This window comes from Paramormyrops kingsleyae, chromosome 15, assembly GCF_048594095.1.
Source record: "Paramormyrops kingsleyae isolate MSU_618 chromosome 15, PKINGS_0.4, whole genome shotgun sequence".
In the NCBI taxonomy this organism is placed as follows: domain Eukaryota; kingdom Metazoa; phylum Chordata; class Actinopteri; order Osteoglossiformes; family Mormyridae; genus Paramormyrops; species Paramormyrops kingsleyae.
Genome location: NC_132811.1, coordinates 17,646,573 through 17,662,144, shown reverse-complemented (window position 1 = coordinate 17,662,144; position 15,572 = coordinate 17,646,573). Strand labels below are relative to the sequence as shown.

The 15,572-nt window shown below is 41.2% G+C and overlaps 2 protein-coding genes across 7 annotated transcripts in view; one reads left to right on the top strand and one right to left on the bottom strand.

Moving 5' to 3' along the window:
- The window catches only part of akr1a1b (aldo-keto reductase family 1, member A1b (aldehyde reductase)), a 9,808-nt gene extending 940 nt beyond the window's left edge, over positions 1-8,868 (bottom strand). Inside the window, exons 1-7 of one of the 3 annotated variants that reach the window (XM_023794411.2) lie at positions 8,739-8,868; positions 2,726-2,812; positions 2,209-2,325; positions 1,840-1,991; positions 1,478-1,673; positions 323-522; positions 3-75 (exon numbers count right to left, since the gene is read on the bottom strand). In XM_023794411.2, the coding sequence (XP_023650179.1) occupies positions 3-75; positions 323-522; positions 1,478-1,673; positions 1,840-1,991; positions 2,209-2,325; positions 2,726-2,812; positions 8,739-8,750 (837 nt within the window). In that variant the 5' untranslated portion in view covers positions 8,751-8,868. Of the gene's footprint in view, positions 1-2; positions 76-322; positions 523-1,477; positions 1,674-1,839; positions 1,992-2,208; positions 2,326-2,725; positions 2,813-3,609; positions 3,878-8,738 lie in introns of those variants that run through there. The other 2 variants (XM_023794412.2, XM_072700057.1) reach the window with 2 other exon arrangements.
- LOC111834771 (peroxiredoxin-1) lies at positions 8,094-14,761 on the top strand. 4 transcript variants are annotated; one of them, XM_023794415.2, is made up of 6 exons: positions 8,094-8,309; positions 11,718-11,834; positions 12,226-12,379; positions 13,065-13,187; positions 13,381-13,511; positions 14,466-14,761. In XM_023794415.2, the coding sequence occupies exons 2-6, from the start codon at positions 11,729-11,731 to the stop codon at positions 14,549-14,551; spliced, it is 600 nt and encodes a 199-aa protein (XP_023650183.1). In that variant the 5' UTR covers positions 8,094-8,309; positions 11,718-11,728; the 3' UTR covers positions 14,552-14,761. The 4 variants fall into 4 exon arrangements, with proteins under 4 accessions (XP_023650183.1, XP_023650184.1, XP_023650182.1 ...); XM_023794416.2 differs by lacking the exon at positions 8,094-8,309 and adding an exon at positions 8,675-8,794; XM_023794414.2 differs by lacking the exon at positions 8,094-8,309 and adding an exon at positions 10,861-11,011.
- Positions 14,762-15,572: the final 811 nt, after the last annotated feature.

Here is a 15,572-nt window from a genome sequence, read left to right as displayed (position 1 = left end):
ACCTGTATGTTCTCTTTAATGCGAGACTCTGTCACGCTTTTGGGAATTGTTACCACTCCTCTCTGGGTCTGCCACCTAAAAGAAACAAACAAAACACAAATGTTGTTTGTGGAATCTATGTAATGGAGTTAATGCTGTATGAAACACTGATCATGATACAGGCACCGAACATAAACATTCTCTAGTTTTCATTCCCTTTGTCCGCTTCAAAATTCAAAGTGTTTACTGTCATATGTACAGCAGAAAAGTGCAATGAAATTCTTACTTTGCTGTCCACTAAGAATGATGTGGCGTGATCATGTTTGTAGAGCTTGGTACTTACCGGAGTATAATTTGTGCAGGGGATTTATTATACTTCCGAGCCAGTTCTGCCAGCACGGGCTCGTCAAGAAGTACAGGTTCTTCCGGGTGTTTCCATGCCCGGTCTGGAGACCCTAATGGGCTGTATGCCGTCATCACCAGGCCGCGCTTCTGGCAGTGCTCCAGCAGCTGTGGCTGTGCCAGGTACGGGTGGCTCTCCACCTGCGCCAGAGGAGACATCACACTGAGCTTCATATTACAGCAGCAGCACCTAGATCAGGGGTGGAGAACCTGATCCACAGAGGGCCAGTGTGTGGTGGATTTTTGGGATGACCTCTCAATAAACCAATAAGAGTGGGTCCCCAGAACTGGAGAACCACTGTTTTATTATTGGCTGATTGAGAGGCCATCCCAAAAACCCACACCCACACCGACTCTCCATGAATCAGGTTCCCCACCCGACCTAGATCATCCTTATTTGCCCTCTTACATCAGGACATAGGAATTCTAACTCACACCACCCAGTTCACAACATGTAACATATAGCAGGATTAGGCAGCACAAAGCAAAACAAAGGTACTCAAAAAAACATCAACTTAGTCATAAAACTAGAAGCTGGAACGGTATACAATTATGGAATTATTTGAAATAAATAGCAACATCAAAAAGCTAATGTTTTTAAAGCAATTTCAGGCACAAGTCCCCTCTCCAATCCTATTGTCTATGCAAACAGACCATATAATAAAACACAATATCATGTGGTGACATGATGTACAGTATTAACTTGCTAGCACTAGCATCTGAAGGCTCAATCTGTACCTAATACACCAGATGAGTTGACTTTCTATACCTACAGTTTAAGTGCAAAACGAAAACACAATCCTGTATCAAACCATGTCTATATCAAACCGCCTTTTTGTACGGTGTAAAAGAATGATGGCCTACATCTGGTCCAAGTTAGGCTTCAGCCTCTGATTCCTCACAGTGGTTACTAGCCACTATCATCCATAGATTCATGTGCGACTAACCAGTACAATTTTACTCATTTTTTCCTGGAAGTTTTTCTGAAGGTTGGTATCTACATTAAAAAGCTCCATGATAACTTATTCATCACTCTGTCACGTTGCAGGTTGTGTTTACACGTGAAGACACATAAACACCACCATACTCTCCCCACCTGCAGCACAGCCGGCTTGATTTTGGCAACGGAAAGAATGTCGTCTATTTGCCGGCTGTTGAAGTTGGAGAGGCCGACGGCTTTCACAAGCCCCTTCTCCACCAAGCACTCCAAGGCCGCCCACGTCAGTTTGTAGTCGATGTCATCATAAAGTATGGTGCCATCCTCTTTCTTGGGAAACACAACCCCACCCCGTCTGTAAGACAGAGACAGCATCTCCATCCTGGGCTACTCAAATGTAGAATAAACACAAAGCTCCTGTTGTCCACAAAGCTCCTCAGTGCGTACATTCAACGCTTCACTATTTAACATACACACTGCCTACTGCATTAAGAGTCTCAGCATCAGTTCCAGGTACGTACTGGAAAGCATATGGCCAGTGGATGAGATACAGATCAAGGTATTCCAGCTGCAGTTCCTTCAGGGTCTTCAACAAGGCTGGTTCCACGTCCTCAGGGTGGTGTTGAGTGTTCCAGAGCTTTGAGGTTACAAAGACCTCCTCCCGTTTCAGTCCCTGCGCAGACACACACACACACACACACACACACACATTAGGTATCCATATCTTTGTCATCCATTCATTTCTATGGGCAAAACCCTAATCCCCACTCTGACCACCGATATTTCTAAGTTACGGAACACATGAAATACCTCATACCCAAAAAAAGGAAGGACAATACCTAAAACAAGAACAACAAAGTGCTGGTCTTTAACCGCATATTTTGGCATACCTGTGACCCCAGCATCTCCTTCAAGGCCTGGCCAACCTCTGCCTCATTGCCATAGATGGAAGCACAATCTATGTGGCGATAGCCAGCCTGCAAGGCCCAGACCACAGCCTGTTTCACCTGCAACAGACACTGGCAGTCAGTTTGGGGGCATTTTACTGTACGAGCACCAACATTATTCAGCAAGGTTCACTAGTGTATATTTTGATGAATGGCACTGCTGTTTTAGCTCAATTTTGCAGAAAATTTAATACTCATCTATCGCTTTTATTCAAAATGATTTACAGTAGGGACGGGTTACCATATATGTCAGTTTCCTGGATTTGAACCCACTGTTAGCGGAGTATAGTATATCATTGTATTCTATTATCAAAGAGCTATACTGTAACAAGCATGCCAGTATATGCTTAGCATACTAGAATGTTTACAAACCAAGCACAATCTGTGGATTATCCTGTACAGCAATCACATGCCTACAAATGGCTACGTGTCCACAGTGATCAAGGTTAAATCTGCCCACCTTCCCAGGTTCACTTTTCCATGTTCCCAGGCCAAGAAGGGGCATCTTCTTTCCCGTGCAGAGTACGGCAAAGTCATTCATTCTGGCCTGGTGCATTTAAAAAAATATAACAAATACAGCACCTGTGTTATTACCGATACTTTACATTCTTAAATTACAGTCTCATGTCAGACTTGCAGGGTGTTTGAAATGTTAAGTGAAATTACAGTTTCACAGTGCTTCGGTGTCAAATACTCTCATTAGAATCATAGAAAGAAGCATATTAACCACAATGATTTTTGCGCAAACTTGGCGTAGCCATTTCAAATATTAATCTCCATTTTAAATCTGGCTTGACAGGTTGTATTCATTATTTAAATAAGATCATCTCCTTTTTAAAAAGTGAAAAATAGTTTAGGAGAACCCTTTAGACAGCAGAGTTAGAGTTATGATCTGAGGTAACGTGGTTGCAAAGGGTTCATGGAAAGTGTACACTGCTGAGTGTCAGGTGACTTCCCCAATCCGGAAGATGTATCGAGAAGGATCTGAGCAGACAGAGTCGTGTTTTTCATTCTCCCACGGAAAATTATACATATAATAAACAAGAAATGCAAAATATTGTCATAACTAGTCGTTCAATAGGAACAAGCTTCTTCGGAATTACAGTATTCAAGAGGCAGCATGTACAGTAGCACTCGGTTGCATGATAAACACTTGCAGAGGGGTGTAAATATGAAAACTTTAAAAAGCATATTTCGGCCCTGGTTTCTATAAACTGAGTGGTCGCGGCCACGATGGAAAACTGACTGATCAGCCCATCGTCTACTGACAGCCAAAAAGCCCTTTCGCCGATACAACATGGCTTAATCGCATGTTTAAATATCGTAGGAACATCCTTCACTTACCTGCCTTATAAGAACAGTACGAAAAACAAAAGTGCGAGTCCAAAGAGACCGCACTGAAACTATATGTTTCAGTTGGCAAATACACATCAGAGCCGTCGTCATTTATTAAAGAAATTATATTCGGCACTTACTCACTGTCCTGGAACTGCGAAAAGACACCGTAATGTCCAGCGAGAGGAGACAGTCTGAAAATGGGAAAGCGCTTTTGAAAACCCGTGCTTCCCGTCGACATTTCCGTTTCCGGCTATTCTACAATTATCAGCATTTTTGTCTGTGCGCTGTTTAGGCTTACATACGTTCTCTTTATTGACTTTATTTCTTTACTAATTGCGAACGAACGAAAATAAGCGCCAGGCAGGACATTGTAATAACTTGTTTAACCAACTTACTGTCTGTTGATTCACAGTTAATTCGTCCCGAAATTTTTCTATCAATGCATGTGTCTGAGAATACACTTATCAGACAATCAGTACAAAAAAGAGGGATTAGATTGCGCCGTGAGAGATAAATTGTGACAGCCTCACTTATATTAACTTGCTACGGGCGCATTAAATACGTAATGTGTTCTGGAGCCGTCCAATCCTGGAAGTAGGAAATCGCCCATGGCTTATCCAGGTTATCCAGGTCACTGTCATGGGAACAAAAAGTAGTATGAGCTATTTCACCAGACATATTCCAGTCAGATTCATGTGTCACAATCAAAGGTAGTCAGGCCTGGGTTTATAAGAGTGCCTGATGGTAAATAACATTCTCTAATTAATAATATGTGCCCTCAGGTGGAAGTAAATCAGTCCTTGACTATGACATGGCTGCCGGAATCAGGCCCTTTGACTAATTTCAGATGCGTTTGTGTGAATCGTCTGCTGCTCCATGAGTTTCTTAATGAGAAAGTGAATGTCCATTAGTCACAAACTGAAAGGTTTCAAGCCCTGACTTGAGTTCTATTAAGACAGTGACCAACAGTGGTTAAATATACAATTAAAAATATATATTGTGATAATTCACAGATCCTGGCATCACCACAGCAGGAACAAGAACACCACCAGTTTTAAAAGAATGTGCTAGATAGATAGATAGACTTTAATTGTCATTGTACAGGAGGTCCGTACAATGAAATTTGCTAATGCAGCCTCTAAATCAATACTCACACACTCACTCAATAAATAAATACAAATTGCAAATAACAACAAATAAAAATTGAGTCCCATTGTGTTAGAATCCTTTTAAAATGCAACTATACAGCTGGTGGGGGGGAGGCATGTCTGTTCAGTTCTGCAATGGCCCTGGGGATAAAGCTATTCTGCAATCTGGAGGTGCAGGCTTTAAAGGCCCTATAACGCCTCCCAGATGGGAGTAGGGAAAAGAGTGGGTATGGGGGGTGTGTTATGTCCTGCAAAATGCTGTTTACCCAGCAGAGACAGCGAGTCTTAAAGATACAGTATGTGTTGACGCTCTCAGTGGAGCGTTGGTAAACCATGCAGTGATGAAGTATGTGACGACGCTCTCAATGGAGCTTTGGTAAACCATGCAGTGATGAAGTATGTGACGACGCTCTCAATGGAGCGTTGGTAAACCATGCAGTGATGCAGTATGTGATGACGCTCTCAATGGAGCATTGGTAAAAGTGTTTAAGCAGCTCGGCAGACAGGTTGCATTTTTTTAGTGTCCTTAAAAAGTAGAGCCGATTTTGCGCCTTTTTAACCATGGCTGTTGTATTGGCCTCCCATTTCAGGTCCTCTGTGATCAAGATCCCCAGGAACTTAAAACAGGAGACCTTCTCCACTTCTTTTCCATTGATGATGAGAGGGCGTGGTGGGGTTTTATGCCTTCTGAAGTCTACTATGATTTCCTTCATCTTCTTAACATTCAGGGTCAAGTTGTTATGTACCATCCTGTTAGACAGCTGACTTCCTCTCTGTAGGCACTCTCGTTGTTATCAGAGATTTGTCCGACCATAGTTGTGTCATCTGTAAATTTTATTACTGTGTTTGTGGGGTGGGTGGGAGTGCAATCATATCTGTAGATGGAATAGAGCAATGGGCTCAACACGCATCCTTGCGGTGCTCCAGTGCTGAGGGACAGGCTCGAGGATTGATATGGGCCCAGTCTCACTGTCTGTGGACGATTTGTCAGGAAGTTCTTAATCCACATGCACAGTTTGTTGTTGACGCCCAGATCGAGGAGTTTGGTGACTAGCTGGTTGGGGATGATGGTATTAAATGCTGAGCTGTAGTCAATGAAGAGCAGCAATGCCGTATGAAGAGAACCGTATGAAGAACTGTATGAAGAGAACCTCTAGAGCTCTTTAGAGAACCACTCCCAAGCTATAACCACAACAACATACGGCCTTCAAACGCAGAGAGGTCTGATGCTGTACAGTAAGGCACACACACGGTTTATACAATAGCTAAAATCACGCAAGGGTCAGACAGGATTCATATATCACACGGCAAGGGCACATCAGAAACACACAATTACTTACAATAACAAATACACCCATGTGCTATTATCATGACTTGCAAGCATGCCGGGATATGCTAAGGGCCTCCACTACTCGATTTCAGCAAATTGATATTTAGTGTGGACTCAAAGTTCATATAAAAATTGATCTCTGTATGTTCTGAGAGAGAGGAGCAGCATGTCACCTGCAGCATGTCACCTGCAGTGGCCAATCGGGATACTAGGGAGAATTCCTGGTGGTCCACTTAGCTGTTGTGCCATTCAGGAACAAATTTATTTTACAAGTTTTAAATCCTACAACGACGCTTCAGAATATTAACCAATATTGCACACACGCAAGCACACACACACACACACACACACACACACATATGTACACAAAAGAAATACACAAAAGAATTTCCCTCGGGATAAATAAAGTTCTTCTTATCTTATCTTATATGTGTCACCATGCTCGCTTGTCATTTAAAGAACTGAAATGAATGAGTGTTGTTGCGGAGGTGCCACAACTAATCACTTGCTATTGCTAATCACTCAACGTTTCTAAAACAATTGATGTTAGAAAGAGACCAGGTGTGGCTGATTGAACAATATGCTATTTGTTATTATCATTTATTGTCTTCTTGTAATGTCAGTAATACACTAATGGGACAATAAGGCTTGAAATGTGGCATCATTTATCAAAGTTCCCCCAGAAAGAAGACAAAATCTGTCGGTCTGGTCTTGGGCATAAAACTCCTGGGCAGAAAATTAGTCCCACTCCATGCCTGCAGTCTATGCCCGGTTCCTTTAGATAATCCTGTGGCCCACACAATGTTTCGAAGCTGGAACCAGGTTTCTTTGAACTATACCATAAATAGTTCAGATAAAGATATATATTAAAGATAATAGATCACATCTGATATTCATTAAAAAGAAGGAAATACACTATTTTTACTGAGTTTGAGGGCAATGGTCAGGGATTGAAAAATAGCAAGGACCGGGGGTCAATTGTGGGCAGTGCTGTCTTAATGATTATGGAAGTGCCCTTGTAATTGAAGTTCAAATCCCTGACCAGCAAGGCACCACTGAGGTACCCTGAGCAAGGTACTGTTCCCAGGCACTGAATTAGCTGCCTCTTGCTATGTCACATATGGGATAAATGCAGAGGACACATTTTGTTGTGGTGTGTCAACAATGACCACTGATCACCTAATTCTAAATTCAATCACACATTACATACAGGAGACCTATTCTTATTTGCAAGAAACACATTTTATTGGTGCTGAAAATCTGAAAAGCACTAATTCTGAATAATACACCATACATCATGTATGTGCCAAGAGTAAGAGCAATTTTAAATTTAACCAGTTCACTCTGGGTGACCTTGCCAGAGTATAGAGCAAAAGCATACTCCACTAACCCTCCCTACAGTGTGCATTACTGAATGAATTTAGGTCTATGTCATAAACAACATTATAGAGCAGTAAAATATTATGGGCACGAAGCATGCAATTTAAGGCTATTTGTAACCAGATATATTCAGCATAACATAAAAATGAAAGAGAAATGCTCGATATTAACACTCCATTACACGGTAACGCCAAATAGATTTGTTTTGATATCCAAATTTGGCTTTGAAATGTTTCTATGGACACTATTATTCGTACAGTACCCTTCATACGCTGTTTATTATTACTTTTTATTAATGACGTTATGTGAAACGTTAGTTTCTAGCCCATTTGGTGTAATACGAAAGAATCCCAACCTTTAACATGGCCAGAGTAGCCTAGCCGACTCTTATATTTAACACGTTTCATAAAATTATATTTACTTCAGACCAGGGCGTCGATAGGTCTACTTTAGGGGCTTTAGCCCCCCAAAGAAATGTGCATTTATTGGCATAAGTTAGTACGTACTCTACCAGTGTTTCCCAACCGAGTCCTCAGGGAACCCCGGCAGTCCACGCTTTTGCTCCCTCCCAGCTCCCAGACAATCAGGACCACCGAATACCTGGTACAGGTGCGCTGGGAGCTGAGAGGAAGCAAAACGTGGACGATCCGGTGTTCCCCGAGGACTGGGTTGAGAAACGCCTCATGATCCAAAACTAACGTCGCTTCTCCAAAGTCACACTGACGGATAGGTTTAGGACCCGGGGGAATGGAGTTGCGCTAAACCAGTATTTCAATTGGTTGCCAGAAAGTATAGGGCTTCGGCACAGTAACAAACGGGCGGGACTTCGGAAGAGAAGGTGGACGAAGGTATATGTCGAGACAACTTTTGGGCAAAGCGGGACACTCACGAAGCTTTACAGAACTTAACAATGTGAAAAAACTATATTTTAAGCAAAACAGTAATATTATACTGAACACATTTGGCAAAACAGGCCAACAATAGGAGCTTCTCATGTTACCTCAGGATGTTCTTTGAAAAATAACCCAACCTACCGAAATGACCAACATTATAATCATAACATTCATTCTATCTATACAAGACTGAAAGGATGTATTTACTAATTTCAGCAGCTAGATGAATGGAGGGTTTTATACCTCTAAATATTATGTTTCATTCAAAAAGAAGAACTGAGATTATCGGCTATCCTAAACCCACAAGTAATTTAACAAATATATACATGATAAAAGCCCAATGATCACACAGTTTCCGTGGTGACTTTTACCATTGAATTTTACCTCAGACTCCATCCCGCCTTTTTCAGTGAACTTAAAAGCGCGTCTCTTCGTTGCTGGTAAGATCGAGTCTCGCTGAACTGCGCTCCTTTACTATTGTAAATTAGAGAAAAAAGCATACTTTTCCATTAATATTTATCTAAATGAACCCCCTGCAAAATATGACTGCCATGTTTAGCTTGTATTTATTCAGAGTAAGAGCCCTTCTAATTTTCAAATGTTTTGGGACGGTTTTTTTTTTTTTTTTTTACAGATAATGATCGTTGCTTTGTCTTACCGAATAATATGCTTCCTGCGCACCCTTCCTCACACAGCGAAACTGCTTTCAGTGAGGTGAATTTATGCGGTTCCCGAGTCACGCTTCCCCTATCATGCTGATACTAAATGCTGTCTCACTCACACACAGCAGACACTATTAATAACATATTCGAACCAAACTAATGATGCACTTGGGCCGGAGACATTTTCAACTGCATTTTTTTTTCAGGTCAATATATAGCTTCCAATTTTATTTTTACTTTTAATTACCGAGGTTCGGACCTCGGTGACCTCATAGCTGGCTACCGCCTGGCGCATCTGATGAACTGATTGCACTGTGTGACGGTATTGCTATGTTTGCACTATCAAGGAGCACTGCGGGCTATATGGTGGGAGTTTAAATTGGTCTTACATGTAACAAGCATTTGGAGCTTCACATGGTTTGTTTGTGGTATGAACTGAATATTTATTGCTCCCCAAGCTGGTGACTAATAAAGCCCACTTTTATAATGCTATTGTGCACATCAAGTCGATTCTACATAAGACGTAAAATTGTCACAAATGTCTTGTTGCATGACCAATAATGGTACATCTATATTTAAAAATGACTCTCATTGTTTAATTTGGTTCCAGCTGATTCTCCATTGCACTTTTTAGGATATTTTCACTGGTGCTCAGCAGGTGCTTGTGCAGGACACAAGCAGGAATCCCCTGTGTGTAAGTGTGCGTTCAGGCTGCATTGCTGACCTTCTCCTTTGTGCCACCCTCCGGCCCTCCAGTTACATGTGATTCCAAAGTCCAAAGCTGGCGATCGTCTTTTGTTTGAATTGCTGCTTTTTTTATTCAACCTAGAAGGGCCAGTGCAGGAGTGGAGAAGGCATTTCATCAGACAGCATAGTTTCACACCACGAGTGCCTTGGTCCCAAGATGAGAAAAATCACTTTGCCCCAAGCCTTGTGCCAGTGCTAATTGGTCCAGTTCCAAGGAGTTATTCACAGGCCTATAGCTTTCTCCTTGAATTGGATTTGAAATCCTAGTTCAAGCTTCTCCTCAACCTGGGCTCCAGTCTCATGGCAAAGGAGTGCGACCATCATCTCACCAAAACTTATTCCTGGTCCAGCAACAGCCACCCAGGATCTGAGAACCTTGTTGTATTGTGCAACAGGGCCAGATTAACTTATCTGGGGGCCCTTGGATGACATGATTGTCTACAGTCAGGTGCCACTTATTATTACTATCTGTTACATGTTTCCCAAGATGGGGTGGGGGCCCTGATGTTTGCCAGGGTTCACCTTGCAGTTCTGCAAGGTATAAGCTGCATGTCCGTAATGAGAAACAGTGAGAGGAATTTAGCACTTTCCCTAAGGGATCCCTGTGGTTTATCTGTATTTTAGATTGCACTAAATAAAAGCTAGTTATATTGTCTGCAAGTCTACATATTTTCAAACAAGGCCTAAAACAGTATATTTTAGTAAAAATGACCAATTTAACCATGTCATGATTGTGAAGCAGTGACAAATCCCATTAATATGACTTTGCTTGAATATGTACCGTTGCTGTATCTCATGAATATATATTTTAAAAAATAATACCATTTTATTTAAATTGTAAAATTGCCTTGGCCCAATATGCAACAAAAATAGCTTGGGTGTAAAGTCACCCAGACAGGAGTGTAGAAACTGAGTGGGAAGGGAGGATATATTGCTCCCAGTATATGATTTGGATTCATTCAACCCCCCATAAATATACATTTTTATTTAAATTAAGTTGTCCTCCCCAAATATCAAACTGTCCTAAACTGTTTCATTCATTGTTTAGAAAAATGCAAGTCATCCTGGCAGAGATACTCCCAGTAGATCAGTAACCATGTTCTAGCTGAATTCAGGCGGAGTGGGGAGGGGGGCGGTTAAATCTGGGCCAGTCTTAGGGGTAAAGTGGGCGGATATAGATTTTATCAGTCCGAATATGAACTTTCTACCCCGGTTTACTGTCGTAGTTGGATCTGCAAGGTCTCATAAGTAAGTAGCTCCTGACTAGTTTTTTCTTCGGTATGGCTGTCGTTGCACTGTGCGAAGTACAGACGAACTAGGAAGGATTTTATATTGTGAGTCATGTACATATTAGCCATGACAGCTGTGTGAAGATGGGCTGAGACACAAAAAGGAGTTGAGTAATAAATGTAATGATTTTTTGTAAAGCATGCTGATCCTCCAGTGTCTCATCTGGAATTCATACTGCAGCAGCCTCGTGTTGGGCACGGGCAGAGATTTGTACGTGTTAGTTCACAGCACGTTCAAAGTGTGACCTTCACGCTGTTACTCAACCGATCATGGCGATACGCGTGCAAGTAGGAGGAAGAAAAACTGATTATAGCTGTGTATTGCAAGTTTAAACCAGCTGCAATTTTAAAATTATATGTCGATCTAGCGTGTATTGACACCCGACAATGAATTTTTGCAGTAGGGTTTGGAATAACGCCAAATAAAACATTAACAGTTTTAGAAATGCGAACTTTCTGTTTATATTCCACAATATAATCGCATTCATTTTAGCGGGACAACGTAAACTTATCTTACGCTTTGTGAAAACATTTACTTGCAGAATTTGAGGTCAAAATGTTCGGTTTATTAGCCGAACAAGTTTAAAGCGCATAGGTTCGTACATAAAAGTTTACCTTCTGTTTCTGTTTAATTGCTTGGGCCAACTGTTGCTTTTCCCCTGCAGGAAACACAAACATGTCTGCTGGCAAAGCTGAAATCGGCAAGCCTGCCCCAGACTTTACGGCCAAAGCTGTGATGCCTGGGGGGCAATTTAAAGATGTCAAGCTGTCTGACTACAGAGGTACCCTTAATATCACAAATTTATTTTGTATATTTACAACAAGTGAAAACTTGCTTTTCTGAGCACGGATTCTCGTGAGATGAAGAAATTTGAAAATTTCATTGCAAGCAAGCTTTGTTCATCAGAGGCAGAAAAAAATATATGATTTAGAGTATTGGTTATTTTTTATTAATTTTATTCTATTGATTGTGCACTGCCTTGCCATTAATATTAATGCTTAATGCCTATAAGAATAAAGAGCGTGTTCTATTCATAATCCATCGATCCTCCCTAACTACTTATCCAGGATAGTGTGGTGCCGTCTATTGTTAATGTTATGGTTATATTAATAATAATGATACATAGTTTAGATGTGATATGGTGGTTGATATGGTTGCTTCTGTATCTGCAGGGAAATATGTGGTCTTCTTCTTCTACCCACTTGACTTCACGTTTGTTTGCCCCACTGAGATCATCGCCTTCAGTGATGCGGCAGATCAGTTTAAGAAGATCAACTGTGAGGTCATCGGGGCATCCGTGGACTCCCACTTCTGTCATCTTGCCTGGTATGTTGACTTAGTCTGCTGCTCATGTAGATCAAAGAGCATTGCAAATTCAAGAGTATGCTAGTGCTGCTTGATTACGGCAAAAATCATAATGATTATTTTGGTCAATGTTGGAATTTGCATTTATTGAACTTAAAAAATAACTTTTTACAAAATAACGCTTTAACAGTGGATTTCCTTGAACTCTAAATGTAACTCAACTGAGAAACAAACTAAAAGGGGCTGGATAGGGGTGCATTGGATTTATAACACAAGACAAAATGGGAGCACTATTGCAAAACGAAATGTGGCACAATAATCACTTTACCTCGACTATTTTATTTTGATTATTGTTGGAAGCTAATATTCTAATTGAAATTAAAATTCCATTAATTGCCCAGGCCTAGTTAATACCCGTTCACTATATTACCATTCAGTTACAGATAATGAGTAGCACTGTGGCCTCACACTTCCTTGTGTTAAAACAGGTATCCTCTTGAAGTCTGAAAACATGCGATTAGGTCAAACGGTGACAAAATTGCCCACAGTGTGTGCCAGTGTGCTGTTTTTAAATGCTTAATGCTGTAATCACTTTACTGAATGTAGCCGTAAGTGGTTACATGAACAGACACAATACATAGACTGCAAAGACACCTCCTTGGCAACTGCTGTGTCTTTATATATGCTGGCATTTGTTGTGCTGCAGGACAAACACACCACGAAAAGAGGGGGGTCTTGGCCAAATGAAGATCCCGCTGGTGGCTGACACCCAGCGCTCCATCTCTCAGGCCTATGGTGTGCTGAAGGAGGATGAAGGCATTGCCTACCGGTGAGGTTTGTGGTGCAGTAGCCGTGATGTAGAACCTGCTATCCCACGCTGCCCCAGATCTTGCGTAGAGCTTCTGCCACTGTAGTCCAAAACTTTTTATTGGAATTCCTAGGCAGGGTATCTAATTGATGGTGAAGATTTCCTGTGTAGTGAAAATGACTGTATTTTTTGTTTTTTTCTCATTTATCCTCAGTGGCCTGTTTATCATTGACAACAAGGGCATTCTGAGACAGATCACGATCAATGACCTCCCCGTGGGCCGGTCTGTGGATGAGACGCTTCGCCTGGTGCAGGCCTTCCAGTTCACGGATAAACATGGAGAAGGTACCAGAGATACGGACACACCTTTGGCTCCAAGCCACACCTCTTCTTCATTGGTCAACAAAGATTTTGTCACAGAACAGCCAATGCGTGTACTTTTTAAAATGCTGATTTCAGAAATGCACTGAGAAGTTTGCTATCATTCATAGTTTTTGAGTGACATCATTTCTAGGCCAAATTGATAGTATATAATTCCTTATTAAGAATATATTGATAAATTTAAGTTTAATTTAGGAAAAATTATTGTATTTCTATTAGTGAAGATTAAGACTTACCTGGGCACAAAGTGCTGTAAGCCTGTTTTGCAAGTTTGGACATTTTGAGATAAGGATCCTGCTCTCTGTCTAATATGAAAAAACAATATAATGACCAGTGGAGTCCCCGTATGCTGACCTCTGCTGGACCATTTAGAGCAGGGGTGTCAAACTCCAGTCCTGGGGGGCCAGAGCCCTGTGTAGCTTAGTTCTTTCCCTGTTCCACCACAAATGATTCAGCTCAAGAGCTGTGTGGTAATTAGCACAAGGAGTTGAATCAGGTGTGTTAAATGAGGGGAAACCCAAAAATGTGCAGGGCTCCGGCCCTCCAGGACTGGAGTTTGACACCTGTGATTTAGAGGGATGTTCCTGTGGCAAAGTACAGCAGAAAATCATACACTTCTACCTTTTAGATGAGTCACTTCCACATACACATATACTGTAAATATACATATAGCATAAAGTTTTATTGTATGTCACTCAAAATCCTTGTACGATAAGGAAATTCCAATTAGCTATTTGAATTCCGCACAAAAAACACTATGCCTGTTTTGATTTGTGTGACAAAAAGAAAGTAAAAATTTGTTGACCAGTGTTATTTTATGTCATGTCCCTTTGAGCCTGTGCCCATGTAATTAGAACAGATTCTGCATAAAGGAAGGTTGTGAGGGGAACTGTAATGTACTGATTTATTGCCTGACAGTATGTCCTGCTGGCTGGAAGCCCGGAAGTGACACTATCAAGCCCGATGTCCAGAAAAGCAAGGAATATTTCTCCAAGCAAAAATAAATGCCTGAATTCCCCTACATTTCAGAGTGTAGTTCTGCTGTTGGAAGTCATCTTCCCCTGTTTTACCAGCATAAAAAGTTGAGTTGCAAAGTGGTTCCTGGATTCTGCACTGACTAATTTAATTTTAGAAACTGCTGTGCCATGCTGTTTCATTACAATGTCTCTTACTGATGCTATATTTACAATTAAAATGGTTTTCCTCTGTAAGAATGTTCCCAGTTTGGCGCCTTACTTGTGGTGAGGTGACCTTTCACCATGTATGATTCACACACGTGTTCTGAGGACCAGTGGAATTATCATGCTCCAGTTGCAGGGGACAGGTGGAGTAGTGCAATAAAAGGCAAGACAGTGCAATGTAGGAATGAGTACCAAAAATATATATGCACAACATGGAAAATAAATAAGGCTACAGTGCAGATAAAGTGCAGGTAGAATCATAACGGCAACATGATGCTGGTCACCGGTTTAGCAGACTAATGGCCTGGTGAAGGAAACCGTCTCTAAACCAGGTGGGTAGGACTTTCCATAAGGCAGGAGTTATTTTAGGGTTAAAATACAGGATTGTTAGATCTTAATATTATTTTGAAATTCATTATAATGTTATTTAAAGATTATTTGAAGTACATTTCTCCAGCATTGTGTATGTGAACCTGGCGCTTCCATTAGAGATGGCAGAGTCTAGTTCCTTGAATAATACCACAGACAAATTCAGGAGTGAGGCAGCAGCAGACAAAATGTAGTCATGTTAGGTGAAAACTGGATCTTTAATTGGAAAATATAGGTTTAAACGTCTCGTAGCTTACCAGTGATGGTCCAATCTTCAACAATATCATTTTGGTGGAAAAATCTGAAACATTTCCAGAAGACAGTACCACCTCTGGCTTTGGAAATCATTTCCACTTTCTCAAGTGTCTGATAAGGGGGTGTGGCGGGCAACTTTCAAGTTGTATTTCTTACATACAGAAATATACTCTTCATGCCTGTAGTTTTCCCACCTGCCTGGCTTGTCCTCAAAGGTAAA

Bases quoted from the DNA above. Each gene is read 5' to 3' on its own strand.
- LOC111834771 (XM_023794415.2), top strand. From the start codon at position 11,729: ATGTCTGCTGGCAAAGCTGAAATCGGCAAGCCTGCCCCAGACTTTACG. The intron at 13,188-13,380 runs GTGAGGTTTGTG...ATTTATCCTCAG, and splicing joins GATGAAGGCATTGCCTACCG to TGGCCTGTTTATCATTGACA. The intron at 13,512-14,465 runs GTACCAGAGATA...ATTGCCTGACAG, and splicing joins CACGGATAAACATGGAGAAG to TATGTCCTGCTGGCTGGAAG.